Source organism: Leptidea sinapis, chromosome 7, assembly GCF_905404315.1.
Source record: "Leptidea sinapis chromosome 7, ilLepSina1.1, whole genome shotgun sequence".
NCBI lineage: Eukaryota > Metazoa > Arthropoda > Insecta > Lepidoptera > Pieridae > Leptidea > Leptidea sinapis.
The window spans coordinates 14,269,689-14,297,476 of record NC_066271.1 but is presented as its reverse complement, the minus strand read 5'-3'; the positions used below and the strand labels follow the sequence as shown (position 1 = coordinate 14,297,476).

The window sequence follows — 27,788 nt, the reverse complement described above, 5'->3', positions numbered from 1 at the left end:
GAAAAAAGCCGTTATACGTGTAGATAAACTACGACAGCTGTGAACTTTTTTTTTTTTTAATCTGTCAATCCGTGTATGGGATGACGGATGACGTCTCGGTATTTTTGTGTTGAAATTTTTAAGAATATGACAGATTCAGAGTTTTGTCATTGAAAGAAATTTTTAATACCAAAAAACATCCGAATAATATGACCCTTCGACGAACAGCAAAGATGTACTAGTAATATTACCAATTATTTTACTACGATAAAAATAAAATATATTGAAAATATTTTTATTTATTTCTGTTTTATTAGTAAATAAAAATATTAAAACAAATATGATCAAGGTATTATCTCAAATCACAATGACAGCATAAATAATCACAAATCATTCAGCTTGTATTATTTCCTCTTCACCGTCTCCCCGGGAGGAGTGTCGATCTTTTCTGATGCTATCTCATACTGCGTTTCCAACCTGGGAAATTATCAATCATTTAATGAAAATATTCATATCAAGTCAAAATCATTTCATTAATGTAGGTCACGGAAATGACACATGAATGTCAAAAAAATTTTTTTCTAATTGAATTTACGGCCACTTCGTTGTGTTGAGCTTGTGAGAATAAGTGGCAAGAAACACATTGCCACTCTTTTAAATCAACACTTACATTTTCATCGTTTTACAGATTACAATATATGTAAAGTGGTCCAATGAAAATACTCAATCGTCAAATAGTAAATGACTTACTCGTGGAAGTCAAAAAAGTAGATGTAAATTAATACAAAACAAAAGTTATTGACTACATACAGTAGCTGCATCATCCACACACACCGTAAATAAATACCTATTACATTATAATAGATATCTCATAACTGTAAAAGTTTTATTATATTTGAATGCCTTCCTTCCTTCCCCCTTCCTTTCCTCAGGATATGATTGTGAGCTATCCATCCCATTAATTTTCCTTTAACAATTTCGATCCGAATTTGAATTGAATACTTTCGATACCTTGGTAAATAAATTGGTAAAATATTAGCCCCGTTTCAGATATTTGGAAAATATCCTTCAAAAACAGGAACCAAAAATTTAATTAATATTTGCTGATACTGATGCAGCAACAAATATGGCAGACATTCATTACAACCAGGATGTATCGAGATTATTTTTGTAATTTATTCACGTCATCAGCCGAAACATCTAGACCGATTCCCTGAAAAAAACCTTAGATCATTTATACGTCTACATAGATTATTACAGCTGTGAAAACGTCGAATAAATAGAGATTACAACTAACCTCTATTTTGAGCAATTCACGCACACTAACACAAAGTGTCAAACAAATCGCGAGTGTAAAACGTACCTTGTCACACACACTAAACTAATGTTCCTGGCTTGTTTTTACCGGTTGTCTAACAACAAGAGGTTCTATCTAGTCGTATAAATTATCTAAGGAAAAAACAAAGGAAGACAAGCGATAGTTTTTCAATTTCGAGAGATATGTACCTATTGTGCGGTCGACAATTTAACAATATACAATGATCATAGAATAATAGAATCATACAACGTAATATGTCATTGAGACAGAAATGCTAATGGAATATCACAGGAGACTCGAGTCGGTAGCAACTGGCAGGCGCAGGTAACTTAACAGGCGGGTTGACGACCAGAAAATTCGAAGGTGACATGCAAACTAGGACGGCCCAAAGTATATTGTACGATGGAATCCGCATACAAATGTCTGAATAATGAAATATCCCGAGGGATAACTTATTCCTGAACATGAATACTATTCGATCTGAATTTATTATTTATGATTTAGATTATCTGTTTTTGAAATGGGTTTTTTTTTATCTGATTCAATGATACTTATATATATTTTTTATTATTTTAGTGCATTAGCACAAAATGAACAAATCTTAGAAAATAAATGCCTTTTATGCCTTCTAGCGCTGAGCGAGAAGAAACTCTCCCAGCGTTCTTTTTGCCTCTTTTTAATTGATTTTACAAGAGGAGTTTAGGATTCGCTCCACTTTTCGGAGGTTTCTAATCAGTTAATATTTTGTGCTAAGAGTGAGATTGAGTACGTAATCATTATCTGTCATTAAAGAAGCGAAAAACGGCTTATATTTTTTTTATTCAGGTCATATCATTATAATTTATAACAATGAATAAACTAAATTCGAAGCAATACGACTGCAGGTTCATGACAGTCTATAAGTTGGAGACATTATTGGCCTCGTATTCAGCTTTTAGTTATCCAGAAAGCTACATTTTACTACTACACTACTACATGCTACTACCCATTTGATTCCACAATCCAGGCTACATTCAACTATCCCAAGCCTATTTTAGTAATTTTCGCATAAATTTCACAGCTTTTCAGCAGTAACTTAACTCGAGAATTTATAAAAGTGCTACCATCTCCAAAGTACTCAAATTTTTGAAGCGATTACTGTTTAATGTAGTACTCTTAGAAATGTTTCACATAAAAATAATATAAGTTATTCATGTTTTTTTCTATATTTAGTAAGGTTAGTAGCGTGACTCGATCTTCTGATTTCACATTTAAACAATAGAATTCAGAGGTCGACGTGAATGGCAGAAGATCTCCTGGGACTCCTCTTAGTTTAGCTCCTTTATCTACATAAATGATCTTCCTAACGTTATAGAAAAAAATAAAGGTAGTGTTGTTTGCGGATGGCACTTCACTGATATTCAAAGTGAAAAGAAATCAGGTTATGCATGACGAAGTAAACGATAATCTTTCTGACATCGTGTACTGGTTAAGCGCTCATAACATAATGTTAAATAGCAAAACAACGAAATATAAAAATTTAACGTAACAAATGTCAACATTTATTTATTTATTTATTTATTAGCATCGCCAACACAATAATCACTAACTAATTACATTAAATATTATTCTAAATAAGTCTACGTCTAAGTGTTATTGCACTTACAGGCAATGACCACATGCAATTATAACAAACATAATTTTTGAATTTTAACAACATAAGAACTAATGATAAGATACAATATAATACAATACAATAATTATAAATTAGTTTCTATAAAGTGAAAATGAACAAAACTTATTTTACATACGGCAGAACTAAAATTTTAGATTAAATGAATAATTTTTGTTGAACAGCAAATTATATTCCTGTCTAGCAACATATAAATTTTCGAAGTTTAAACGGAAAAGCAGAGAGCTTATCATTAAAAATGTCTATACTTTGATCAACTTTCGGAAGACTATTATAAGTGCGAACAATTCTATTAAGAGTACGAAATTGGCCAAGGTTAGACTTTGCAGTATTTGTTAAAAATCAATCGTATCTGCTGATTCTCGAGAGTCACATGAGAGCGGATACATTAATTAACGAGAGAATTTCGGGGCAGTCAATTCCACTGTTAACAATTTTATATAAAAAGAGACAATCCAATGTATTCCTCCTATCAATCAGTGTGTGCATCTTAAAATATCGCAAACGTTCTGAATAATTTTCTAATAGATTGCATAGATTGGATTGATAAAAAAGATGCCATATCAAACGTTTTTGGATTTTTTCTAATCTACTATTGTATATTTGGTAGTGAGGACACCATACCACAGAACAATACTTTAAGATACTGCGAAGAAATGCATTATAAATTGTTATTTTCGGTAAAAGAATTAAATTCTTTGCAATTCCTTGTGACAAAACCTAATGTTTTTAATGCTTTGTTAGCGATGGTATCGATATGTATGTTAAATTTGAGACATAACATTAGACAGAGATGTCTAATGTTACGCCTAAATCGCGAATAAAGTCCACTTGAGTATTAACTCAAGTGGACCGTCCCATTGATTTTATACAAAGAATTCAAATTGAATTTTTTTCGTGAGAACGTCATCACCACACATTTTGATATATTTAGTGTAATTTTATTATAATAACACCAGTCTGTTTAAATCTTCTACTAAAATAGAATCGTGAGGAGATTTTATAGGTCTAAAAAATTTAGATGCAATTGTTTTATTAAATGGAGAGGTGGTAAAACCATCGAATCTGCAAAATTTCTTGGTATAACTCTAGATTCCAAATTATAATGGGGCTCCCATATTGAAGGATTAGCTAATAGACTTAGTTCTGTAGCATACGCGGTTAAAAAATTAGACAATTAACCGACGTAGATACGGCGCGACTAGTTTCCTTTAGTTACTTTCTTAGCAAGGTATATTGCTATGCAATAATACTGCCGATATCAATAATATATTTGTTATTCACGCTATTTATAAACTAGGTCTTAAAGAATCATTGATAGCAAAATTTTAAGCAAATAAACATCTTGACTGTTGCTCCTCAATATATTCTTGATAATGTTATGTATGTACATAGGCATAAAAGTGAACTTGCTAGACACTGTCTTAACCATTATGTTAACACCGGGCACAAACATAAACTTACAATGCCTACTACTCGGCTAAGTCAAGTAAGTAAGTCTTTTGTGGGACGTTGTTGCTGTTACAACAAGATCCCAGAAAATGTTCAGAACAAATGTATTACGAAATTCAAAAGAATTTTTAAAAAAATGTTTGTGTGATAAAGGTCACTATAACATAAATGACTTTCTTAATAATACCACAGATTGGGAATCGAGCGACCGCCCTCAGGCTATTAAATAATAAATTTTATTGTACGATTTTACATGCCGCCCGTTCTTCTCAGGTCTGCGGGATACCTTTTCGAATGGATGGTACTTCCAATAAGTGATATTCTATCCTATTTTGATTAAAAATATTTGAAATTAATAAACATTGGTGACATAAGCATTTTATTTCAAAGTAGGATCGCTTATTAAAGATATTTTTAAATCCCGATTTTTGTCTCCAATCAGTTGATCCTAAATCTGCATTGCAGTACAGCAATAATAATTTCGAAATCACTAAAAGCAAACAAAAAAGACATTCATGGGATGATCATTGGTCATACACTTTTTCCTGCCTGATCTTTCATTCAATGCAATACTAGTAAATGTTTCATCAACGCAATCTAAGTGTAATTATTGAAGTGATAATTATCTGGCTAAAACTAATCCATATTGTAGGAATATAAAAAATTACAAATACATAATTAATCACTTGAAAATCATTACTTCTTCACACTTACTTCACACCACTATCAGCCATAAAGTAGGCCTTTTATAAAGATTCTCTAATGCCAATACCCCATAACCCCCAACTAAAGGACACTTGATGGTAGCTTTTAGCAGTGTCGAGTTTAGAGAAAAAATATTTAATGGATGACTTTTCACAGTATGTGTCATTAAAGTTCAACAGACTGTCGTTGTTTTGAATTACAAAGAACCTATTTGAAGGGATATGAAATTTAAAATATTGAAATTAGGCTTTCCGAAAGTGTCCTGCATAAGAGGAACAACATTATACAGGTCACAGCGGGAATCGAACTCTGGACCGAAGTCGATCACCTTATGGCATTGACTTTAGAAAAATTATACAGTTTTGAAGTTCAACGCAATGGTAAAGGTAATCAATTATGGACTGCATATAGCAGAGTATAAAATTACCTTATAGTGTGTTACACCGTAGTAAGCGGGAGACAATATGAGAAATAGACCTGTAGGGTCAGAATTGACAAAGGATATCTTTAATGATCCAGACACTAGGTATATTTATAGTAGGAGCTCTGAAATAGATGCAAAAAGACCGTAGTCAACTCAGGAGCAATCATCCTAACACTCTAGTAATTAGTAATAAAAAGTTTCAAGAATTATTTTAAAGTTCCAGCCTAAATTGAGCCCAACAGTTTCAATCTGTAACTATGTATGCATTAAGCTTTGAAACCTTGGGTTGGTTGGCGGTATCTATGATCATCAAGAGATCATCAAGCAAAAAGTGTGCATAGAAGCTTTTCATTCGCATATGAGCGATGATATCATCCTTGTAACTGCAAACAACTCAGAATTAACGCCTGTTGTTTGCAGACATAAAAGTAAATTATTACATATAAGAGGGGGTAAACGGGCAAGAGGCTCACTCGATAGGGAATTAAGGACTTCTAAAAATAATAAAAAATAAAGTGAAATTAAGCAAAACAAATATTGAAGACTAAGATTGACGATAGCATAACTTCTCGGGCGATAAAAAAAAATATTGAAGTAGGCGTTACTTTGCAGAAATCCAAAATTATCCAAATGATTTGAGTTTTCTCTAGTGTTCATTGCGCCAAAATTTGTCTTTAAACAATTCGACACGTGTTTCGCCTCTACACGAGGCATCCTGAGGACGTGTTGACTCGTCAAAATCTGCCAGATTTGGATTATTCTCGGGCGATATCTTATTACATTCATTCACGTTAAATTTAAAATTGAATCGATAAAATTCGAAAACAAGATATAGTAATATATAAACGTCGGCAGAGCTAGCATATAAATAGGCATAAATAATAATGATTGATTATAGCAAATGAACAGAGGCTTGGAGCAATTACAACCGAATGATGTGGTTAGCGGTTTATGGCCGTGGTCTCCTCGTGTACGCGGTGGCCCACTCAATCACGCTGCACACGCCATTGCAATCATATTGCACGAGTACATTTAAGCATTTTGGTCCCTATTGCAGAAAGGTTCTCAATACGTAATGCGTGATCAAGTGTGCTTTATAAACCTAATATACTACGAATTAAGATGCCTTCTGGAATAAGAAACATCTTTACTTACCTATTTTAATGATTGAAGCACTGGATGTAACGCGGTAAGCAGGCGTTACGTTCATAAAAGTGACAACAATTTAACTTGGCATGTTCCGAGTATTCGAGATAATTGGAATCGAAAGGTAGATAAAAGATTTTAATGTGCTCCGATTATTACATTTACAAAGTCGAAATAATTATGAAAAGAAACTTCAAATTATTAATTAAATTGATTAAAACTAGGAAAAGGAACTGCATTGCATACCTGTTCAAATGAACGATAGTACCACAGCCATCGCAAACGGAACCATATATGTGTAATTTGTTCTTGAACCTTCGCAGGTTTTTACATTAACTAATAATAATACTCACACAAACTCATAAACGCAACTACCTTCTTTTAGATCAAGCACTGACGTGTCACCAGCTATGTCAATATGCTCTTGCAGAATCTGTGGTCAGTAAAGTATTACGTTTTATAGACGACAAAAAAGGAGCGGGTACTCTCAGTCTTATATTTAATAAATCTTTTAGCACAGGCAAATTCCGAAATAATAGAAACGCTTTAATTGTACTTGTGTACAAATCCGGATATAAATGTCAAATTTCTATATAACTAGATCAATTTTAGTGAACTTCGGTAAAAGCGGCAACAGGATTCCTGCCGACGTGGTCTACACAGATCTTTGGGAAGCATTTGACCACGTAATTCATTTTATTAATGAATAGGAAATTGTAAACGGTTCCATTTTGAAATGGTTTTGCACTTATCTTTAAGAAAGGCTATATGTTATTCTTACAAAAATTGTATTTTTTTTTTTATGCCAATACGGAACGAGACGAGCAGGACGCTCAACTGATGGTAATTGATACGCCCTGCCCATTACAATGCAGTGCCTTTCAGGATTCTTGAAAAACCCAAAAACTGAGCGGCACTACAATTGCGCTCGTCACCTTGAGACATAAGATGTTAAGTCTCATTTGCCCAGTAATTACACTAGCTAAAGCGCCCTTCAGACCGAAACACAGTAATGCTTACACATTACTGCTTCACGGCAGAAATAGGCACCGTTGTGGTACCCATAATCTAGCCGGCATCCCGTGCAAAGGAGCCTCCCACTGTAACACTTACGTGCTGAAGTCTCTGAAAGAAACTGTTTTCTTCCACTCCATTCTCATACTATTTGGCCTATTTTTCCCATTGCTATTTGAGCTCACTAATAGTTTGTAATACTTCTGCAATGTTCGTCTTTTTTCTTCTTTCTCCTAGTTTTATTCTATCAGTTTTTTTGATCCTCAGTACGCTATGTCCTATCTATCTATGGTGACATGCTTTTAGTTGTTGAGGTAATCGTTGCTTAGCGCAGTGTTAATATTCTAAGATTAGTCAGCCTATGACTACCATACACCATGGCTGAGTGTTGTAGTATTGAAGTGTTTTTCATAAGCTCCTTTAGGACCAGTAACGTTTCTATGCTATATGCTGTTCTGTTTTGTATATTCTTCGAGGTGAGGGGATTTGTTGAGGTGATAATCTGTCCTAGATAAGTATATTCGTCAACGTAGTCTATAATGATTCTGTTTACTTCTACCGATGTCCTTGAACGGTTCGTCATCAGCTTGGTCTTGGCTTTCTTCTGTAAGCCCATCTTTATGCTTTCTGCTACTTGTAAGTTCAGTGATTTGAGTTATCTATAACTATTATCAGATCATTGGCGAATCTGAGGTGTTTCAGCACCATGCCGTTTGTTTTTGTTCCGTATGTTTACCAGTCTAGTTTGCGAAAAATTTGTTCTAATGAAGCCAAAAATAATACATAAATACATGTCCAATTATTTTTATATATTTTTGTACTATTTAGTACTTCTCATATCTTGCCATATTTGAGAGTGCTAGTCTAGTAAAATCAATACATACAAAACAAAAATATCAAAAAAATAACAAAAGGGAACAGGGATAATGATGACATTGGTTTTATATGAAAAACTTATTGATCTAGAGTTAAAAACCAAGGAGAAAAAGGTTGAAAATTTTTGTATGGAATAATTCAAGTCAGTTCAAGAACAGTGCTCAAATGTGTCTGAATTTTTTAAAATTTGCGTCATTCAAATAAAATTTATTGACACTTGCTTATGTTTAGTCAAATTAAGTAACCACCACCAATGAGTAGTAGATTATTCGCTTCGACATACAACTACCATGTGATACTAAATAATAAGTCGTCTACGGTAATATAAAACCTTTTCGTCAAACTTGCTTCCCTCGAAAGACAATCTTCCCGCATATAGATTTCGACCTCGAGAATTAAGATCACTTCAGCCAGAACATCGCCCTTAAGTTCAGGAACGATAACTATGAATAGTTGAATGCCTGATGGGAGACCCTGATCGTTCATCGACCTCTAAATTCCTGGACACCCAGGGCTATCAAAGTCCAAATTGAGTCAGATAATTTTTTTTTCTTATGAATAAAATATGGTTTACTTGATTTTCTTAATAAAATGTTTAATGTTTTGGCACTTAAGCTATGATTGGGGCACTATTTAGAGCAAAAAGGTGTCGATTTTTGTGAACGTATATTAAATTTTAATGTGGTTATATTCATATATATTTATCAGATGAAAATCACTATTTAGAGCAAATTGGTGCCTTTCGTGAACGTATTTTAAATTTTCATAATGTTGAGATTTTCTCTGTATTCCATTAGAATAGCCTTTATTGAGTTTTAAGCCATACGACAATGCTTACACTTTTTAAGGGACTCAGCTGCAGCGAATCTTGACTTCGAATCATGAAAATTTACTTTTTTAATTAAACTTTGCTATTATTATACAGCTTTGCTTTGTTATTATACAGCCATAAATCGTAAATCCTATTACTCCACTGCGGAATATCTAAATGATCGGACAGCCTGGGACTAGATTGTGATTATTTTATAGCGATAGAAATGACTGTGCAATATTGTATATTTTATTGAAAAGAGCGCAAAAAAAGAATGCTGGGAGAGTTTCTTGCGCCGCTTCTTCTCTCTCAGAGCGCCATTTGTTTCCAAGGCGGTAGTAGTATCTACTTAGTATATTACAAATGACATCAAAAATAATTCTAAAGGAATCAATTTTGAGAAAATAAATGCCTTTTATGCCTTTATGCCTTTTAAATTATGTTCTTGCGATTAAAGCTATTGACGTAGAGCACCTGTCGTAATTTTTCTGAAACCGCTCTTTTTAGGTTTAATTGACAAATATGATCTCTTAGAAAAGTATAAATTATACATAATATACCTACAGCCTTGTGATACTTGAAACGGAGACACAATTTTAATCTTGAAAATATTTTATTTATGACGAGTGACAACCCTGCGCTAGGCACAAGTGTCCACATTATGCGGCCGCATTATAGCATATTTGATAAATCTTTAAACAAATCACCCCATAGTTTCATTCAACTGTATAAAAACGTGCATTTATTAGGAGGTACGTGGGTTCAACGCACCGAGGTGTACAGTTGTCAGGTAAATAATGAGGGTCAGCGAATTCAGTATTCAAGTTATATTGCACGTGGCCCGTTGTTCCGTGTAATGCCATTCAATGGGTTTCCATGGTAACCTTTGTGGTATATAGTAGGGCTGTACAAAAGAAATATAAGATTATGAAGGGCCCTGATCAGAAGGATTGAGAGCCTGTACTAATACCATAGAGGCTCACATGAATAGGGTCTTATTAGAAATCTACTCTCTGTTTATATTTTGGTTTCTCGTTTAACAATACTTGAGAAAATTTAAGTTGTGTGTGTCTAATTGAATATCTAAGTTCAATTTCCACATAAAACGTTATGATTTCCAATATTCATTATAAACTTAGGATTATCTGTGCGAATATGTGGGTGGAAATGACAATGTATGCCTAGCCACGAAAGTAATAGGTAAGTACTTGAAAAGGAAATACCTAGACGGACTATAACACCACAAGAAGCAAATATTACTCACACTACCATTTACCCGCGACTACGTCCGCATGGAATAGTTACTTTCAGCAAATTTTTTATGTTTAAAAATACTTTGCCAATAATATACATACATATTGCTGCGGTTACCCATGCTTATTTTAATACACTCAAAGTCAAAGTCAAAAAAATCTTTATTCACTGTAAAACTTTATAAGTTATTTAGTGTAAGTCAGGATGAAGTACAAAAGTTACAATAGCATTCAAATGAGTATAACAATATTCATTTACAAAATTTAGAACATTAATTCCAACTATCTTCATCATTCAAATAATCTTTCACATTATAATAGGCCTTAGATGTTAATTTATTTTTACGACACATTAAAAATTTTTAATAGGTAATATTTTAATTTCATTAAGGAGTTTATTATAAAATATAACACAATCCTCTTTAAAAGATTTAGCAAAGCACTTTTATAAACTACTTTGTTTTGTTTTTCCATCCTTTGCTTAAACATTTTGCGTGTATGATAATCGTAAGCACGACACATAATATAGCTTCCTATGGGAAAAACATATTTTTTCTTAAAGTATTCCTGAAACTTTTAAGCCTAGCCTGTCTATTTTTGTACCAAATATAGTCAAAATCGAACTCCTAGCTACCCAATATTTCAACCGCACAAAGGTCGAAATTTCAAAAACGCTAAAACAAATATTTATTATCAATTGCCTAAATACAAATTTTCATAGTGTCACCTTTGATAATAACGAGCTTCCAAACAAACTTCCAACCCCTCCAAACCTCTGATTCGCGGTAAAAGGTAGCTTAGGTCTTTTTCCAAGTTCTAGTCTATATATGTACTTAATTTCATAAAAATCTTTTTAGTGGTTTAGGCGTAACAAACAAGCTTACATTCACATTTGTAATATATAATATCCGGATGACCGGGCCTTGCTTGGATTTTTAAGAAGATACAAAAAAATAACAAAAAATTTACTAATCTGGATTCGAACCGGGGTCTTCTGCTTTCCGGATCACCCAATGTCCCATCTGAGCTATTACAGTCTTGTGTATAGAGGCGAAATTAACCTTTTTATTCTGTTGCTAATGTAGCTGTTTCTCATTAAAACACGGATAAAACAATTTTTTTTAAATTGAAACCTAGCTAGATCGATTTATCAACCCCCAAATTCCCTTGTATACTAAATTTTATAAAAATAGTTGGAGCCGTTTCCGAGAGTCAGATTATATTTATGATTATATTATAGTTTAAAGATATAAGATGAAATTATAGTTAGGATGAAAATGATACGGAGGCCAATATTAAAAATATTTTAGGATCAACATAATATTATAAGCAAACGCCTTAATACTTGTGTATTTCTGTGAAGTTTTGACATCAAACTGACTTAAGCCTGAATATCGCCCTTAAGGCGACACTAAATGCCAGCGACCTTGAGCGATATGAGTTCACGGCTGCCGGCCCGCCATCTATGTAACAAAGCCAATATTTTCAAATTTCAGTTAACAAACAGTTTATATGCTTACAATCCTCGTTATTCTCTACTAATCTGAATAAATGAGCCTACACAAAAAAGTACAAGCTATAAGAATAACTTTTCTGAGAGAAATACCAAAAAAATGCGTCACGCCATGCCAAAAAACTTGTTTAACTTCAAAGAAAAATGGTAGATCAAAAAGGCTCGGCAGTGTTAACTATGACCACCAGCAAGCATTAGCAACCTACAAATAAGACTTAAGGATATGTGTAACAGGATTAAGTTAGTGTTCATAGCTCGAAATGCTATACTTCCACCACAAAACTTGTCTAAAAACACCATGTTTGTGTGTTTTCTGCTTACTCTTCGCCTTAAGTTCAGGGAAGCTATGAATAGTTGAATACCTGCTGCGAGACCCTGAATCATTCTAATTGAAGCTATTTTCCTAATTGAAATTATCCTAATTCAAAGAATAATTCAATATTATATATATCTATTTCTAAGAATAATTCAATATTATGTAATTTGTACTTGACATTCTTTTTAATGAATATGTTTAGTGTAGTGGCACTTAAAACCGTGATCATATTTAGTTTTTTAGTTTTGATTTCGGAGGTAATACACAGGAAGTAACTTCAACTGCTCTGTAGACAAAAAATACTAAATTTTTACTGTACCTACTAACAGAATATGCTCTAGGTTAAATTAGGAATTTTGGGACACTTGCTATTTCTATGGAAGGGGAGCAGAAACAAACGTATTTGAAAAGGGATAAAAGGCACATTGTTGAAATCATAATTTTGTGCGGCGTCCATCTTGGATTTAAAAAAAACTGCGTTTACTACACACGACGTTATGCGACAGAATTGCCATCTAAAGTTCTAATATTTAACTACTAAACGAATACATCAAACAATTATCAAAAATACATAGGTATTAAAAAAAAAACAAAATTCAAACTTGCTAAAGTATCAAATTCATTTCATTCCCGCAACTAACTTTAAGTACGTGTATGTGTTTGAGCGGTGTCAGTGTAGTGGTGCGATTCGATACCTCTCTGTTTTGAGAACGCGTCCTTAACGCGCGAAAAGAAGTCTATATTCAAAAATTATAGTGCAAATCGAACTCGCGACGACCGAACTACGACTTCAAAGCTATTATTTTTTCAAAATTGATCCCTTTTGAATTCTTTTTGATGTCATTTCTAGAAGAAACTCGCAAGAAACTCTCCATTCTTGTTTTGCGCTCTTTTTAATGAAATATATCTACTATATTGTATTTGCCATTATATAATATTATTTGCCAATACTCATAATATAGTCCCAGGCTGTCGGATTCCTTAGATATTCAGCTGTGGACTAGTAGTATTTACGATGGAGCCATTTTTTTATTTTTTTTGTCAACTGATTTTAAGTGATGTGTCCTGTGCCCACACTCTGTCGGAATCACACATGCGATGCCAGCGAATTAAGAGAGTGTTCGCGATTTTTGAGGATACTGTCCTACCGGCATGAAAATAATGCGCAAGGAGCTCATTCTACACGTGGAAGATTTAAGTACGTGTATGTGTTTGAGCGGTGTCAGTGTAGTGGTGCGATTCGATACCTCTCTGTTTTGAGAACGCGTCCTTAACGCGCGAAAAGAAGTCTATATTCAAAAATTATAGTGCAAATCGAACTCGCGACGACCGAACTACGACTTCAAAGCTATTATTTTCTCAAAATTGATCCCTTTTGAATTCTTTTTGATGTCATTTCTAGAAGAAACTTGCAAGAAACTCTCCATTCTTGTTTTGCGCTCTTTTTAATGAAATATATCTACTATATTGTATTTGCCATTATATAATATTATTTGCCAATACTCATAATATAGTCCCAGGCTGTCGGATTCCTTAGATATTCAGCTGTGGACTAGTAGTATTTACGATAGAGCCATTTTTTTATTTTTTTTGTCAACTGATTTTAAGTGATGTGTCCTGTGCCCACACTCTGTCGGAATCACACATGCGATGCCAGCGAATTAAGAGAGTGTTCGCGATTTTTGAGGATACTGTCCTGCCGGCATGAAAATAATGCGCAAGGAGCTCATTCTACACGTGGAAGATCCTTGAAAACCGTACTGTGCATGGACACCATCTAGTTAGTACCTAGTTAGTTTAGCTGGGCTGTTTACACACTTAGCCTATTGATTGGGCCACTGTTTTCGTTTGTCTTCTTACTCCAACCAGCCCAGATCATTACAAAAGACTAGAAGTCTTTTAAAATTTCTGCAGGAATTCGGAAGCGATGCTGGTGATTGGAAGATGTGCCCGTTGTTCGGCCACACTCCTACACTCCATTAGCACGAGTTCTGGCGTTTTTTCTGCCTCTATGCATCCTCTGCACGAAGGGCTTTCTGTCACACCTATGATAGATTGATGCTTGTTCAAGTGACAGTGACCGGTGACAACACCTACTATTTTACGTATTTTATCTCTGTGTTATTGAGATAACCTCTTCTCTAACCAGAACCGCATTCTTTGTTTGCCTGCATCCTTTGCTGTTTCTCCATTTTGTTAGGTGGGATTGTTGCGTTTTTTCTCGAAGCCACTTTTTAATTTGGGCCTGAGTTATGCAGCAGTGGTTCAGGTCCATATGCTACAGCTTCGGATCCCCTTTTGGCTATGAACACCATCTAGATGATGTTGATAATTCTGTTTGTGACAAATACTTAGAATATGCTTTCGTATGCCTAATACGTATGCGTAAGTTTGTTTAAACAAAGCGTGCGAGAGAAAGGTACATCTCTAACAGATATACAACAAGATAGAAAATGTAAGCGAAGCTATTATTATTGTAACTACAATTTTGATTGACAAGTCGAAAGCTGTCAGATGATCACGGAGTTGGCAATCGCCCGAGATCTCGAGACCCAGAAAGTCGAAAAGCCGTGATCTGACAAATGACGTGTTTAGTAGGTAAGTCGCAAACTTTAGACTTATTGATTTTATAGCTAGCAGTTCTTAGAATTTGTTTCATATATAATGAAAACTTTACTGATTTAGATATCTGTCATGATAAACAGTCCACCTACAGATCCAAGAAGACGATTTCAATATTAAATGAGCTATACTGTATATATAATTTAAATTACTATAGGTGAATTTAATTATTATAACTAATCACTATAAAAAAATAACTAATTGTTTAGATTTGATTGATGAAGGCTTAGTTGGTAGAGTCAAAGATTCTTATATCTTTTTATTCTATCGTAAAGAAACCCGACCTCAAATTCAGCAAACCATCGCCTCACGGTGCTCAAGCAAGGTGCTTCTCTCCCAAAAGAAGAAGTATTTTGAAGACGATTGTCACAGTCTTGCGGAGAGAGAGAACTTTAAAATCATAAAAAAATCATCGCTCTAAAATCTTTTCGACTTAATTCCATTTTCGTTGCGTACGTAGAACTTTGATGTGTGATAAAAACAATTGACAAATGATTTCCCGCCAATTGTTTTTTTATTACTAAGAAGGATGCAACGTTTCAAAAAATATAACATCCGAATTCAAATAGTTCCGATTAGCTAGAAGTGCAAAACTTTTAGTGTGTCCGCATGTCCAAAAGTTTTAATGTATAATTTAATTTTTATAATAAATCCCAGTGAAGAAGTGATCACTTAAAAAAATAACAAAATGAAAATACGATACTGTGTCTATATGTATAGATATAGGCTAATAATTCTAGAACAATATACCTTAGTTAATATTTCTAAAAACTACCATCTCAAAGTTTTGAAGTTTGTGATCTCCCCATAGTTTTAAAAGCTTTGAAGTCGTAGTTCGGTCGTCGCGAGTTCGATTTTACTATAATTTTTGAATATAGACTTTCGCGCGTTAAGGAAAGATGATCAACGTGAATTTTTACGACGCACGCGCACCCACACCCTGACGTTAGCCGGTCAACTATACCATTTGTATCATACTTCAGCTACCAAGCCTCTTGAAACTCATATGTCTACTAAACCAAAACCAATGGACGAGAATCAAATAAATAAACAATACATAATTTATACACTAATTTAAAAATAAATTCTCTCTCATTGTATAAAAATAATTTAATGGTATTTAATTACACGTTCCTGAACTAAATTATGTGGTATTATAATATTTTCATTGGTTGTATTTAATACCTTCTTTATTACAATATTATTACTTCTACAAACGAAACATAGCACGAGGATTTTTTTTAAGGATTTTTTTTTATTACTTATTATTATTATTGAGTGCGTAAGAAAACACACACTTTTTTATGAAAGAGGAGGACAAACGAGCATATGTGTCACCTGTTGGTAAGTGATCACCTCAGCCCATACTGTCTTGTAACACCAGAGGAATCACAAGAGCGTTGGCGATCTTATAAAGTCTCGAATAAACGTCCATGAATTCGAACACCGAAAAATATTGGTACGTGCCGGCCGAGAATCGAATCGGGAGCTCCGTGGTGAGAGTCAACGATTCAACTTGTGCCAGCGACGAATTCAAATTCATGCAATTGTACATTTTAGACTTACATACTGAATACTAGCCGTTCCCGCCCGCTCCGTTGAGCGTATTTTTTTATATACAAATACAATAAAAAAAATAAGTAAATTTATCTAGGATAAATTTCGCATCGAATGGTAGTAGTTTCATGTCGATACGATCAGTGGTTTAGGCATGATTGAGCCTCAAACAAATACCATTTTCATTATATACTAGGTGATCCGGCAAACGTTGTTTTGCCATATAAATTATTTTTAGAGTTAAACCGTTTCTTGTACATTGCAACATTACGTTATTTTTTCTAATAAAAGAATTATTCTAAAATAATCGCCAATAAAAGTCCCGTCAAAATTGGTCCAGCCATTTCAGAAATTAGCCGGAACACACAGACAGACGGACAGACAAAATTTGTAAAAAAAAATGTTATTTTGGTGTTTGTACGGTATATATATATATATATATATTCATATACATGCAGTAAAAAACGGTTATTTCAATATTGCAAACAGTCTCTCCAATTTTATTTATATGTATACATAGATTGATGTTGTGTAAAGCTCGAAGCACGGGGGGATTTGAATTCCTATGAGATCCAGTAGCAATAAACAAAGAAACAAGGATGTCACCTGAGGTTCCTGAGGCGGCAATCAGATATGATGCTGACCAGCGACCTGGACTCTCCTGCCAGCGGCGGTAGGTACCCTCTCGACCTGTACATGCTGACAAGTACAACCAATTAACAATGTTATATTTACTTTTAACTTAACCCACTTGGCTTTAAGGTACTTCTATAAGAAAATTGAGTGAGTTCCTTGTTCTATACTTTTATAGTACCAACCAGTGGGAGGCTCCTTTGCACGGGATGCCGGCTAGATTATGGGTATCACAACATCGCCTATTTCTGCCGTGAAGCAGTAGTGTATAAGCATTAATGTGTTTCGGTCTGAAGGGCGCCGTAGCTAGTGAAATTACTTTGTAAGTGAGACTTAACATCTTATGTCTTAAGGTGACGAGCGCCATAGTAGTGCTGCTCAGACTTTTTGGGTTTTTCAAGAATCCTGAGCGGCCCTGCATTGCAATGGGCAAGGCGTATCGGTTGCCATCGGCTGAAGGTCCTGCTCGTCTCGTCTGTGACTGTCATAAAAATACCACTTCTTTGACCGTATGTGTCTATCTGTCTATCAATAAAGTTTTTGAAGAGTTCGCAGGTACAACGAAACCCTATACTTAGGTACTAGGGTGTCTAACACTTAGATCATTTATACATCTATGACAGATATGGAACGTTCGAAAAAAAGACTTTATTACTAACCTCTATTTTGAGCAATTCACGCACACTTACACAAAGTGTCATACAAATCGCGAGTGTAAGACGTAGCTTGTCACGCACACTAAACTAATATTCCTCTTTTAATCTTACAGCAAGAGATCTATTTATCTAGACGTATAAATTATCTAAGGTCTAACAGTAGGTACAAGTAAAGCAAAAATCTATTTACCATTTTTAATAAAAAAAAAGTGTAAGCCATGAGATGAGGTGGCAAGATCTCATTGCCACTCTTATAAATCAATAAATAATTTTGAGTTGAGATTTTAATTTTGTGCAAAATAGTAAAATTTGTGCTCATTAATAAATCTTGCTTAAGTTAAGAAACAAAGAGTAAAATTATTTGAAAATATCTCAAAATAGTACCTACAGTAAATGTATCAATAGTTTTGAATAAATATATGACGCAACTTTTGAGTAAAATATTTCGAAAAAGCAGAGTTCGCGGTGACAGTCCACAAAAGCACCCAGAAAAAAGAAGCAAAAGCACATTCAGGAGCATTTCGCATGGACCAGCCATCGCTTCGCTCACAATATTTTAGGGACGATAACGACCCGCCCTACGGTGCTTCCACTAGCAATACCATTTAAGCGATTATAATAAGCTAGTGTAAACGCGCACAATTAACGCCTGCAATAAAATACTAGCAAATATGTTTTCTTGCATCACATGCCTTTAAATTTTAATATTAAATATCTGTTCTGTTTTTTATCATACGAGGTTGCGCCATCAGACTCACTTTATTCACTTTTTTAGTTACACGTGTCGCAATAAAGTGGAAACGCCAAAGAAAAGAAAATAATACGCGCGCTTTACTGCTGATTTAGTAGTTCTACTTACGTAGATGCTCATTGAATTTGTACAATTATATAAACCTTTTGTATTTAACAAAAATATATGTATAAGTAAGTGATATATTCGCCTTAAAAGGGCAGCCTTCACGTTAATATATTTCTTAGTTCAATGTAGAATGATTTAATTTTTGTAAAATGTATTATAAGAAGTATGTGTTCTATTAAAACCGTATTTTAGTAAAACACACACTGTGTAAAATAAACGCGAAGTAAAGTTATTCCAAGTTTAAAACTTTTATGTCTTTATCTTACCTTTGTCACTACAGATTTAAATGACAGGAAGAAATACTTTTAAGCTTTTAAGTTTACACTGTCTTTATTAATAAGACAGTGAGAGCTGACAGGTCAATTTTAGGTTATTATTTATGAACATAAAAAGTGAGTGGAAGTTTTGTCACCTAGCTTTGCTGACACTCTTGTTCTTCTCATATAACCGTCGCTTGGGTTTGTTGCGGTCCATCGCGGAGTCCCCGGCGGCGCTCTGGACTGACCCGTCCAGTGGCGACGAGAGTTGCTCCGCTGTCAGGCTCGACTCCTGCTCACAGCGTAAAAGGAATCAACGGAACCTTCCATATATTCCAGAACTTACCACTGTTTTTTTTTTTTAAATAATATAAGCTATATTAAAGAGAGTATTTGCAGCCACGAATCGATCAATTTGCCGTCACGGAAAACGGTATGACGCTTTTTCAAGCCCTTTCAATGTAGATTTTTGTCTTATTTGATAAAGTCTAGTTAGTTTTTGTTTTTTTTTAAATTAGAAATTTGAATAATCACTACGATGTTTCACATCTGCCGGTCTTTTTGAGGCAAGCAGTAAATAATATTAAGCTAACCTATCATGGTGAGAATCACTTGTCACCAAGATCTTATAGCCTTTGCACGGAATATCAGCAAAGTATATGCCAACGGCGCCATGTTTTACCGCCAAGCAGAAGTGTGCACCATTCATGCTTTGCTTTAAATTGCTGGACATATCTGAGCGCAATAGCAGTTCTGCTTAAAATTTTGAATTTTCATGAAACCTGAGTGGTACTGCATTGTTATTGGCAGGGCATAAGGGCAGGCATCACTTAAGGTCAGATAAATGTCTTTCTCGCATCGTCCTTCTTATCAAAGGCTCTTATTTGATATCTTTAATTTCTTCTGTTATTTGATATCTTCTGTCGAGCCACATTCACAAATTATTTCCAAAACATGCAATCTACCGAATAAATAAGGTCCATGTTCTTCATTTTCTGCGCAGATTTTCTTACAATGAATGTTCAAAGCTATATTTGTTGTAGAGGACCGAAAATGTCGCCAAAACTTTTTTTAATATAAGAGGGGCTAAACGGGCAAGAGGCTCACGGTATGAGGAGTGGTGAGGCAACAGATCATGGACATCCGCAACAACAGTTGTTAAGAGATGCGTTGCCGGCCTTTAAGGTGGGAGTATGCTCTTTTCTTGAAGGTCCCTAAGTCGTATCCGTTCGGGAAAACAACAGCTGGTAATTGATTCCACAAAGTGGCTGTGCGAGGTAAGAAATTTCTTGTAAAACGCGCGGTTGGGGAATACCAGACGTAAACGTAATGCGGGTTATATTTTGAATTTTGGCGTTTGGCGTAGTGTCCGATGGCAGAATTCGGCCGCTGGAATCAACCCGAATAGGAAACGTTCATGGAAACTTATCATTGAAGGCATGATACCTACAGAACAAATTATTCCGGTGAACAGAGAATAACTATTGAACTACTGTTGTTTAACTTACCTTAGCTAACAACTTCTCCGAGCTGCTATAGTCTGTCACCTTCTGCAACACTTCGCTCTCTGTGCAGATGTTGTAATCGCTGATTCCGCTGTCCGTCTGTTTCAAAGTTCTTAGGGCTTAGTACTAGATGAAAACTTTATTTGGAAACACCATTGATATGATATGCAACAAAATTATACAGATTGTGTATACAATACGTCAAATTACAAATGTAACGAATCTCAAAATAGCCAATATGACATACCAATCCTACATAGAATTAATTTTGCTTTATAGCATTGATATCAGAGACAAAATTGAGACAAAAATTGTATTAGTTACGTTGCCTTTTCCTTCCTCTCATCTAATATCTCATGCAAACCTTTATTTAAACGTCTGGGGCTATTATCGCTAAGCGTCTTTCCATTCTAAACAACGGCAGAAAGCAAGGGTATGAGACTAGTCACGAATAGATTGGAAAAAACTTTTTTTTCTATATTCTTCCTATCCATTCAACAGCTGCTACTCGCAAATCCTCGCATATACAATGTATATCTGTTCCATATGTGTAGTGACGTAGAAGTATATGGACTTTATTACAATGGCCATATTATTATCACTTTACTGTGACAGAATCAGCGGACCTCGACATCCACGGGGTACTAGTATGCCCTACGCCTAGAGTGTTTTATTAAAGTCGGAGGCGCGGAGGATGGGCACTCCCCTCTCGCTGTAACTAGTCACGGGAAGCCGTGTGAGCCGCCGCGGCCAAGACCAAAAACCAGAAGCTGCGTAGGCGATGACTCTACATAATATTACATTAGCATTGCTATTTATTATGTTATTTATCTCATTACTCGAGGACTCATTACTTATATCCAGACGCGCGGGTTCGAATCGCGCATTAATATTGCTACAAAATAACATTGGTTTTTAAAATTAAATAAATAGACTTTATTTTAAAAAGTTACATCGTAGGCTAGGCTAGGCGTTATCCATAGTGAATCTTACTGTAGGTGAACGCTACCCGTCTACCAATACCAAACAATTAATGCTGACGATGTGACGCGGTGATGACGTAAATATGCGGTGAGAATCAGTTACCTACTTATCTTATACTTATTAAGGGAATTCAACTTACATCGGTAAAGGTCTTCGATTCGTTTTCGTAGGGCAAGTTAACTTTTCCAGGAAACCTGTTTAAATTTAATTCGGGATAAGCTAACCTTTACAATCAATTTTAAAAATCACAATTAGGTACTATTTATACAAAAATAGCAAAATGAAGGTTTCGCTTTTTTACTATCTCTTACCTCTTTAGTTTTGTCTGTCTAAATGTTGGTGTATTATTTGGAGTTGCCGTACTATAGTGGTTGGGATTTAATTATAGAAACACACACAGTACTATTACGTAACAATTTATCTATATGCAACTATAATCAATGAAACATTTTAAGTCAGTCCTTTTTCATATCAGTCAATATATTTTTTTTACTATGTAGAACAATGGCGTTCTATACATAAGAACGTCACTGATGCAGAAAATATATTAACTCTGTCTATAAATTTCTAGTCATCAATCATTTAAGTAGAAAAATCGCGCGAAAGACAGACAATTTTTTTTATCTTGGTGCGGTATCGTATGGTGTGGCTACTGAACCGTTCGGCGTACTGGCGCCAACCCCTTTATGGGAACTTGAATTATTCACGAGTGTGGCATATTGACTGGAAAATATAATTTATAAATTTTTTTCGAAGTCCCGCCTTTCCACATTGTGGATTACGTAAATTGACTACATATTGACTTAAATAGCCTTAATATTAGCAGCGTTAATCACATCAACAAACAAATACCCCGTGTGATAATACGAGTACGATCTTATAAACTGCTATGATGATAAACGATTGTGCAGAACTCAATCGATTAGATGATGATGATTAGATCCCATTTAATAAAAAAGGTTACCAGAATTCTGAAGGTATATCCTCAATTATCGGCATGTCCAAAGAATGACTGCTGTCGCTTTTCTTCGCAATCTCGTCTTGGGGATCCTCAAGGACTGTGAGTTCATGTTTACACCAGGTGTCTTTCGGGGAGGGGTCGGGTATCTCGTCAGGTATCCATGATTCCGTACGCTTTGGGATGAAGCATTGTGGGTGAGCACTTGGTTCTTCACCGGGGTCGTGACGATAGAAATACCTGTAATTTTTGTAGAAAGACTGACAAGGCAATTAAGGCAAATACTATACTAATAAAAATTTGCCTGTGCTTTCCCGGGCTATAAAAAGAATATGTAAGTCCCAGGCCCAAGGGTGCCGTAAGAGGCGACTTAGGGCATTTAACAGTGGGAGGCTCTTTTGCACAGGATGCCGGCTAGATTATGGGTACCACAACGGCTCCTTTTTCTGCCGTGAAACAGTAATGTGTAAGCATTGTAGTGCTTCGGTATAAAGGGTGCCCTAGCTAGTGAAATTACTGGGAAAATAACAAAAAACTTTTACTAAGCGAAATTTTAATAGTAGATGTAACGCCTATCGCTTTTTATAGCAAAGCTTTTTCCTATCGATATTGGCTTGATTTATACCAGTTGTAAATTCTAAATGTTTTTTACGCAAGAGGCGGACAACGAGCGTAAATTCATCTGATGAGGTGCCCACAGTCTATTGCAACACCAGAGGAATCATAGAAATTTGGCAGGCCTTTTAGTTTGTATTATATTTAATAAAAATAAGTTATTGGTGTAATTATATTAATGCAACAGAACTCAAGGCAATGTATTTTTAAACTTTTGTATTTGTTTATTAATGGTCTGTACATTTGTTAGATATCGCTAGACTCAGAAATAATTTAGGTAGGGATTTTCACTCCACCCTTTGCTTTGTTTTATTTCAATCAGTTCGCAAGTAAAAATAAAAAAATAAATGGCCTTGAAACCCATGCAGACAAAGTTGCAATAGCTAATAGTAAAAGTTAGTGCTGTATGTTTGTCCGAAAAAATTTTAGCGAATTCAGTAAACAGGAAAACACTTCTCTTTTCCCATCCAGGGACCCCACCAAACTACAAGTACCTTGCTGTCGAACTATATTATTTCAGAGAAACTGTTTTTGTATGTGCATAAAAATCTATAATCACATCCCAAAAATAATAAGAGAGGTATCGTCAAATAGGAATTTCTCATCTAAATTTAAAATATACCTTAGTAAAAACTGCTTATATTCATTAGATGAAAAACTTGACTATATACTATATAATACTGCTACTAATCTTTTGTTAAATTAATATTATTGTTACTCATGATTTAGATATGCGTTTTATAAAATTTGCACGTCATAAATGTGGCAAACATGTACTTTATAATATTTATGTAACATCAATCTAACATGTTTATGCAAATAAAAACTTTGACTTAGAAAGACTTTTAATTATAAACTATGTACCAGTCAATTAACTTGATCCAAGCTTCTGCGGCGCAATGTGCTGTGAACAATGAGGTCTGTCTCTCCATGTACTTTTCATAACAAATGTTCAGCGCATCTTCTACTATATCTTCTCGTATCTCTAATATCAATAAATCATTTTCTTCTTTTTGGAGGATTTCTGCCCTTAATTGATGAAACATATGTCTTATGTATTGTTATATTATGAAATATTGGCGCATGACGAGCAGACGTGTCATCTGATGTTAAGTGTTTGCCAACGCCCATATCAAAGTCACTGACATAGCCTAGATCAAGGGTGCTCAAGCTTGAACAGCTGGCGATCTACCTCAAAATAGTTGGACTACGATCGATCGACTCTGAGAGGCTTCAAGTATGTATGATGAAGGATTGTCGCCTAGGTAGATTGTCACGATGACATAGATATTAGTTTTGTGCACAATAATATGCCTTTTTTGTAGGTCTGCTCTAAAATGTTAAGGAAAAAGTCATAATTATCCAAAATTCACAACACACCGCAAGGATATTCGGATAAAAAACCGATCTAGCAAGGTGATGGTAGGATAGCTTCCTCTAAGTTTTCACGAATCAAAGCTTGGTCATCCACGTCGTACCTATAAGTACCTATATATTATAATAATATTATGTTAGTTTCATGTCATTTTTATACATTTTTGCTTTAGCATAATAATTGCAAATGTATTTAGATAATAGGTACTAGCGAAAGACACTACGACTACACATGTGTGGTTAGTGTGTAACGATGGGGTAGTTTTTGACGATACATCAAGTGATTTTAAATCTTATTTGAATAAAAACGTTTGAATTTCAATGTAGACACTTTGGAGGTTTATAAATGAAGCAGAGTTATGCATCTTTTATTTTCAATGGCAGTGTGTTTGAGCCAAGTAGAACCTTTTAAAACTAACTGATTGAAAAGAAAAGCCGCGATTACTTGTGACTCAACATATTATTAGTTTACCTAAACCTACTTAGGTGACTACCTATAGTTACCAAAATCTAACTAAGTAAAGCCTCGGTAATGTAACATAATAGAGGTTCCGCTGCTATTGTATTTTTTGTCTTATGTTTCTTATCCAGTAGACTAAGAATTAATCTACATAAAGATATCAGTTTCGCACTATCATGACATTACCATGTTCTTTCTGAGACGTCCTTTGGCAGGGCGACTAACGTTCTGTGGTCATCTGACAGTGCAAGCTTTCTTCCCCTCCTGGAGAGCTTGTATTTACTCATAGCTGCCCGAGTTATATTATTCATTACTAGCCTAAATTATTTAACGTCAGTGAAAATACTTTTATCGGTACATTAGCAAATTGTTTACAATACAAATGCATCAATTTGTCATCTAAAATTTCTGACTGACATAAGACGGACGATGTAGCCCAACATTGATCAATCAATAATATAATTTTATAAAACTTATATACTTTATATTTCTCTATCATAGACTCACACTATACTAGCTTAAAGACGACCTCAAAATGCGTGACCGATTCTGATTTGTCAATGTGTGAGTTAGATAGTAGTTTATTATGCAAAATATACTAACTAAAAATATGATCTATGCACCTAAGCGATGGATCATGTGTACAGCTTTTGACGTAACGCTCTATGCTAAAAACGTAGCCCCTTATTCATCATGGTCCGCTAACTTTAAATAGCCGCTAAGGAGTGTTTTTTCTCTTTCTGACTTAGGTCAGTAGAAGAAGGCAGAGTGAGAATTAGCAATGCTTTAAGTTAGCAGACTATTATGAATAAGAGGGGTAGTGTCGAAGCATGTGCCATCACTGCATAAAATTCTCTTCTTTTACGAACCATACGGGTACAATCTCTAAAGGTTGGTGATACTCAATAATTACAAAATACAAAACGGTTTATCTGAGAAATGTAAATAAAGTGTCCTTATTTAGCCTTTAAATACTCTGTTAGCTCATCGTGAATTGGTGCTGCTCAGAATCACCAACATTGGCACTCTAGCTACATCTATTACAAGATTCGTACTTCCTATCTTATTCAGTCGTGTGTTATCTAACCATCATAGAGCAAAAAATAATCAGGAATTGCATGAAAGAAATTAAATATCTCAGCTCGCACTAGACTCAAAACGAAATATAAATCACGATTTCCGGAAAGAATGGGTTGTTGGCTACGCTAGTAAGTAGAACTATTAAGAATCTATGTTCTTACTTCTTACCCCAAGGCCCGGCGTGGAAGGAGTTGTTTTCGAGATCCTCCTTAAGCTACGCCAAACTTCGTATCTAAAGACGCTCTAGTACGGTCTACAGCTGAATTTTCGCCAGCGAACATTTACATGGGACCACCCTTTCTGATATGTAGAACGAATTCCATGTTCAAATTTCAACATGAAATCATAAAAGCCACTCGCTATTATAGATTTCACGATAGAAAAGGTCGTATGTCCTGACCCAACAACCCCCTATTTTTGTTCTACAAAGTGTCCATCCGATCAAAAAGAATATATTATTACGAAGAACAAATTAGGTACCTAACTAGATAAATGAATTGTGAGCATACCTACCTAAACTTTAGATGACCGCCGAAAACAGCTGATATTATTTTATCAGTAGGGGGAAAGACCAATATAGACATTACTATTACTAGCTACTAAGCAAAGCACGGCCTCCTAAATGGACATAGATAAAGATTATTTATAGGATTATAATACCTATATTATGATGAATGATTTCTAAACATTTAAAGAGGGATTTTCACAATAATGATTTTATTGCACCTATGACCTAAGTAGCAATTACCTAGGCTATTGAATTTTATTAATTGTGATTTTAGCATATTTATACCAACTTATTCTTGTTGTATCTAGGTACTACGTTTTATGAAAATTTCATGGGCATACAAAAATGGGTCGGTACCTACCTACAGCTTCCTAATACTTTTAACATTAATCAGTATTTACCTAGTACCTACCTACCTTAGTTTAGGAAACGATAGGATAGTTCAGTAGAGGTGTGTCGCCATGCGTTTTTCAAAATACCAAAACGTAAACAATTTACGGTATGGATACGGGTTGGACAACTATTTATTTTAAAACTATGTATTTCTGAAGAGCTACACCTAGGTATCTAATACTTACCTTATCTTTATTTTTCAGATGGCAGTTTTTTACCTCGTTTCTTTTCGTAATGATGTTATACTATGTTTTTATACTGTTGGTTCACCGATCAAATCAATTGTTAATTGCAATTATTTATTTATATAGTGGTATTTTATTTTATTTCTAGTTTATTTATACTTGGTTATTTCATTTTTAATATTTACAAAAATATTTTATTACTACGTCGATATTTTTAGTTTGAGATTAATAGATAACTGTAATGATTATTATTTAAAAATATTCAGAACTATAGAATATTTACTTGTTCAATAATATAATTCGCGTCTGTTGCCGCCGGAATTCAATATAAGGCGAAAATGTACGAAACAAAAAACGAGATTATCGAGTTGCTTCGGAGAAATAAATAGTTTTGTGTATACCGTTTTTTATCGCATGTTCTCGCTCTATAGTGTATAGTTGTCCTTATCGGCAGTCGGCAAGTGGTCGACTTCGTGGGCTCTCTAAAGTTGGCGTTGGGTAGTTAATTTTTTTGGCAAATTCAATTGTTCTTTAACTGTTCTTCAATGTTTAATCAAAAATTAAATCCTCCCCCCCAACTTAAGAGAACCGACTTCGTGTACCGCAAGACGCGTCGCTCTGTATAGTAGGAGAGCTGGAACTAATTTTTGGGTAGGTATTTGA

At 34.6% G+C, this 27,788-nt stretch overlaps 1 protein-coding gene and 1 long non-coding RNA gene across 4 annotated transcripts in view; one reads left to right on the top strand and one right to left on the bottom strand.

Annotated features, from left to right (window-relative positions):
• The window catches only part of LOC126965347 (uncharacterized), a 40,899-nt gene that overhangs the window by 8,537 nt on the left and 4,574 nt on the right, over positions 1-27,788 (top strand). The gene's annotated exons all lie outside the window — the stretch shown is intronic.
• On the bottom strand, positions 263-26,650 carry LOC126965320 (uncharacterized). Of its 3 annotated transcripts, none has more exons than XM_050808860.1 (8): positions 26,553-26,650; positions 23,990-24,154; positions 22,517-22,750; positions 21,692-21,746; positions 20,572-20,667; positions 19,219-19,355; positions 17,265-17,357; positions 263-456 (listed from the first exon to the last, which is right to left on the bottom strand). In XM_050808860.1, exons 1-8 carry the CDS (start codon positions 26,621-26,623, stop codon positions 384-386), a joined length of 924 nt encoding a protein of 307 aa, XP_050664817.1. In that variant the 5' UTR covers positions 26,624-26,650; the 3' UTR covers positions 263-383. The 3 variants fall into 3 exon arrangements, with proteins under 3 accessions (XP_050664817.1, XP_050664818.1, XP_050664819.1); XM_050808861.1 differs by having other exon boundaries at positions 17,265-17,348; XM_050808862.1 differs by lacking the exon at positions 26,553-26,650 and adding an exon at positions 26,208-26,324 and having other exon boundaries at positions 23,990-24,457.

What these genes read in the sequence shown, in the direction of transcription:
- LOC126965320 (XM_050808860.1), bottom strand. Translation starts at nt 26,623, where the DNA reads ATGTCTATATTGGTCTTTCCCCCTACTGATAAAATAATATCAGCTGTT. An exon ending in GGCGGTCATCTAAAGTTTAG is followed by an intron (nt 24,155 to 26,552) that starts GTAGGTATGCTC and finishes TCATCAATTAAG; the next exon opens with GGCAGAAATCCTCCAAAAAG. An exon ending in TGGATCAAGTTAATTGACTG is followed by an intron (nt 22,751 to 23,989) that starts GTACATAGTTTA and finishes CAAAAATTACAG; the next exon opens with GTATTTCTATCGTCACGACC.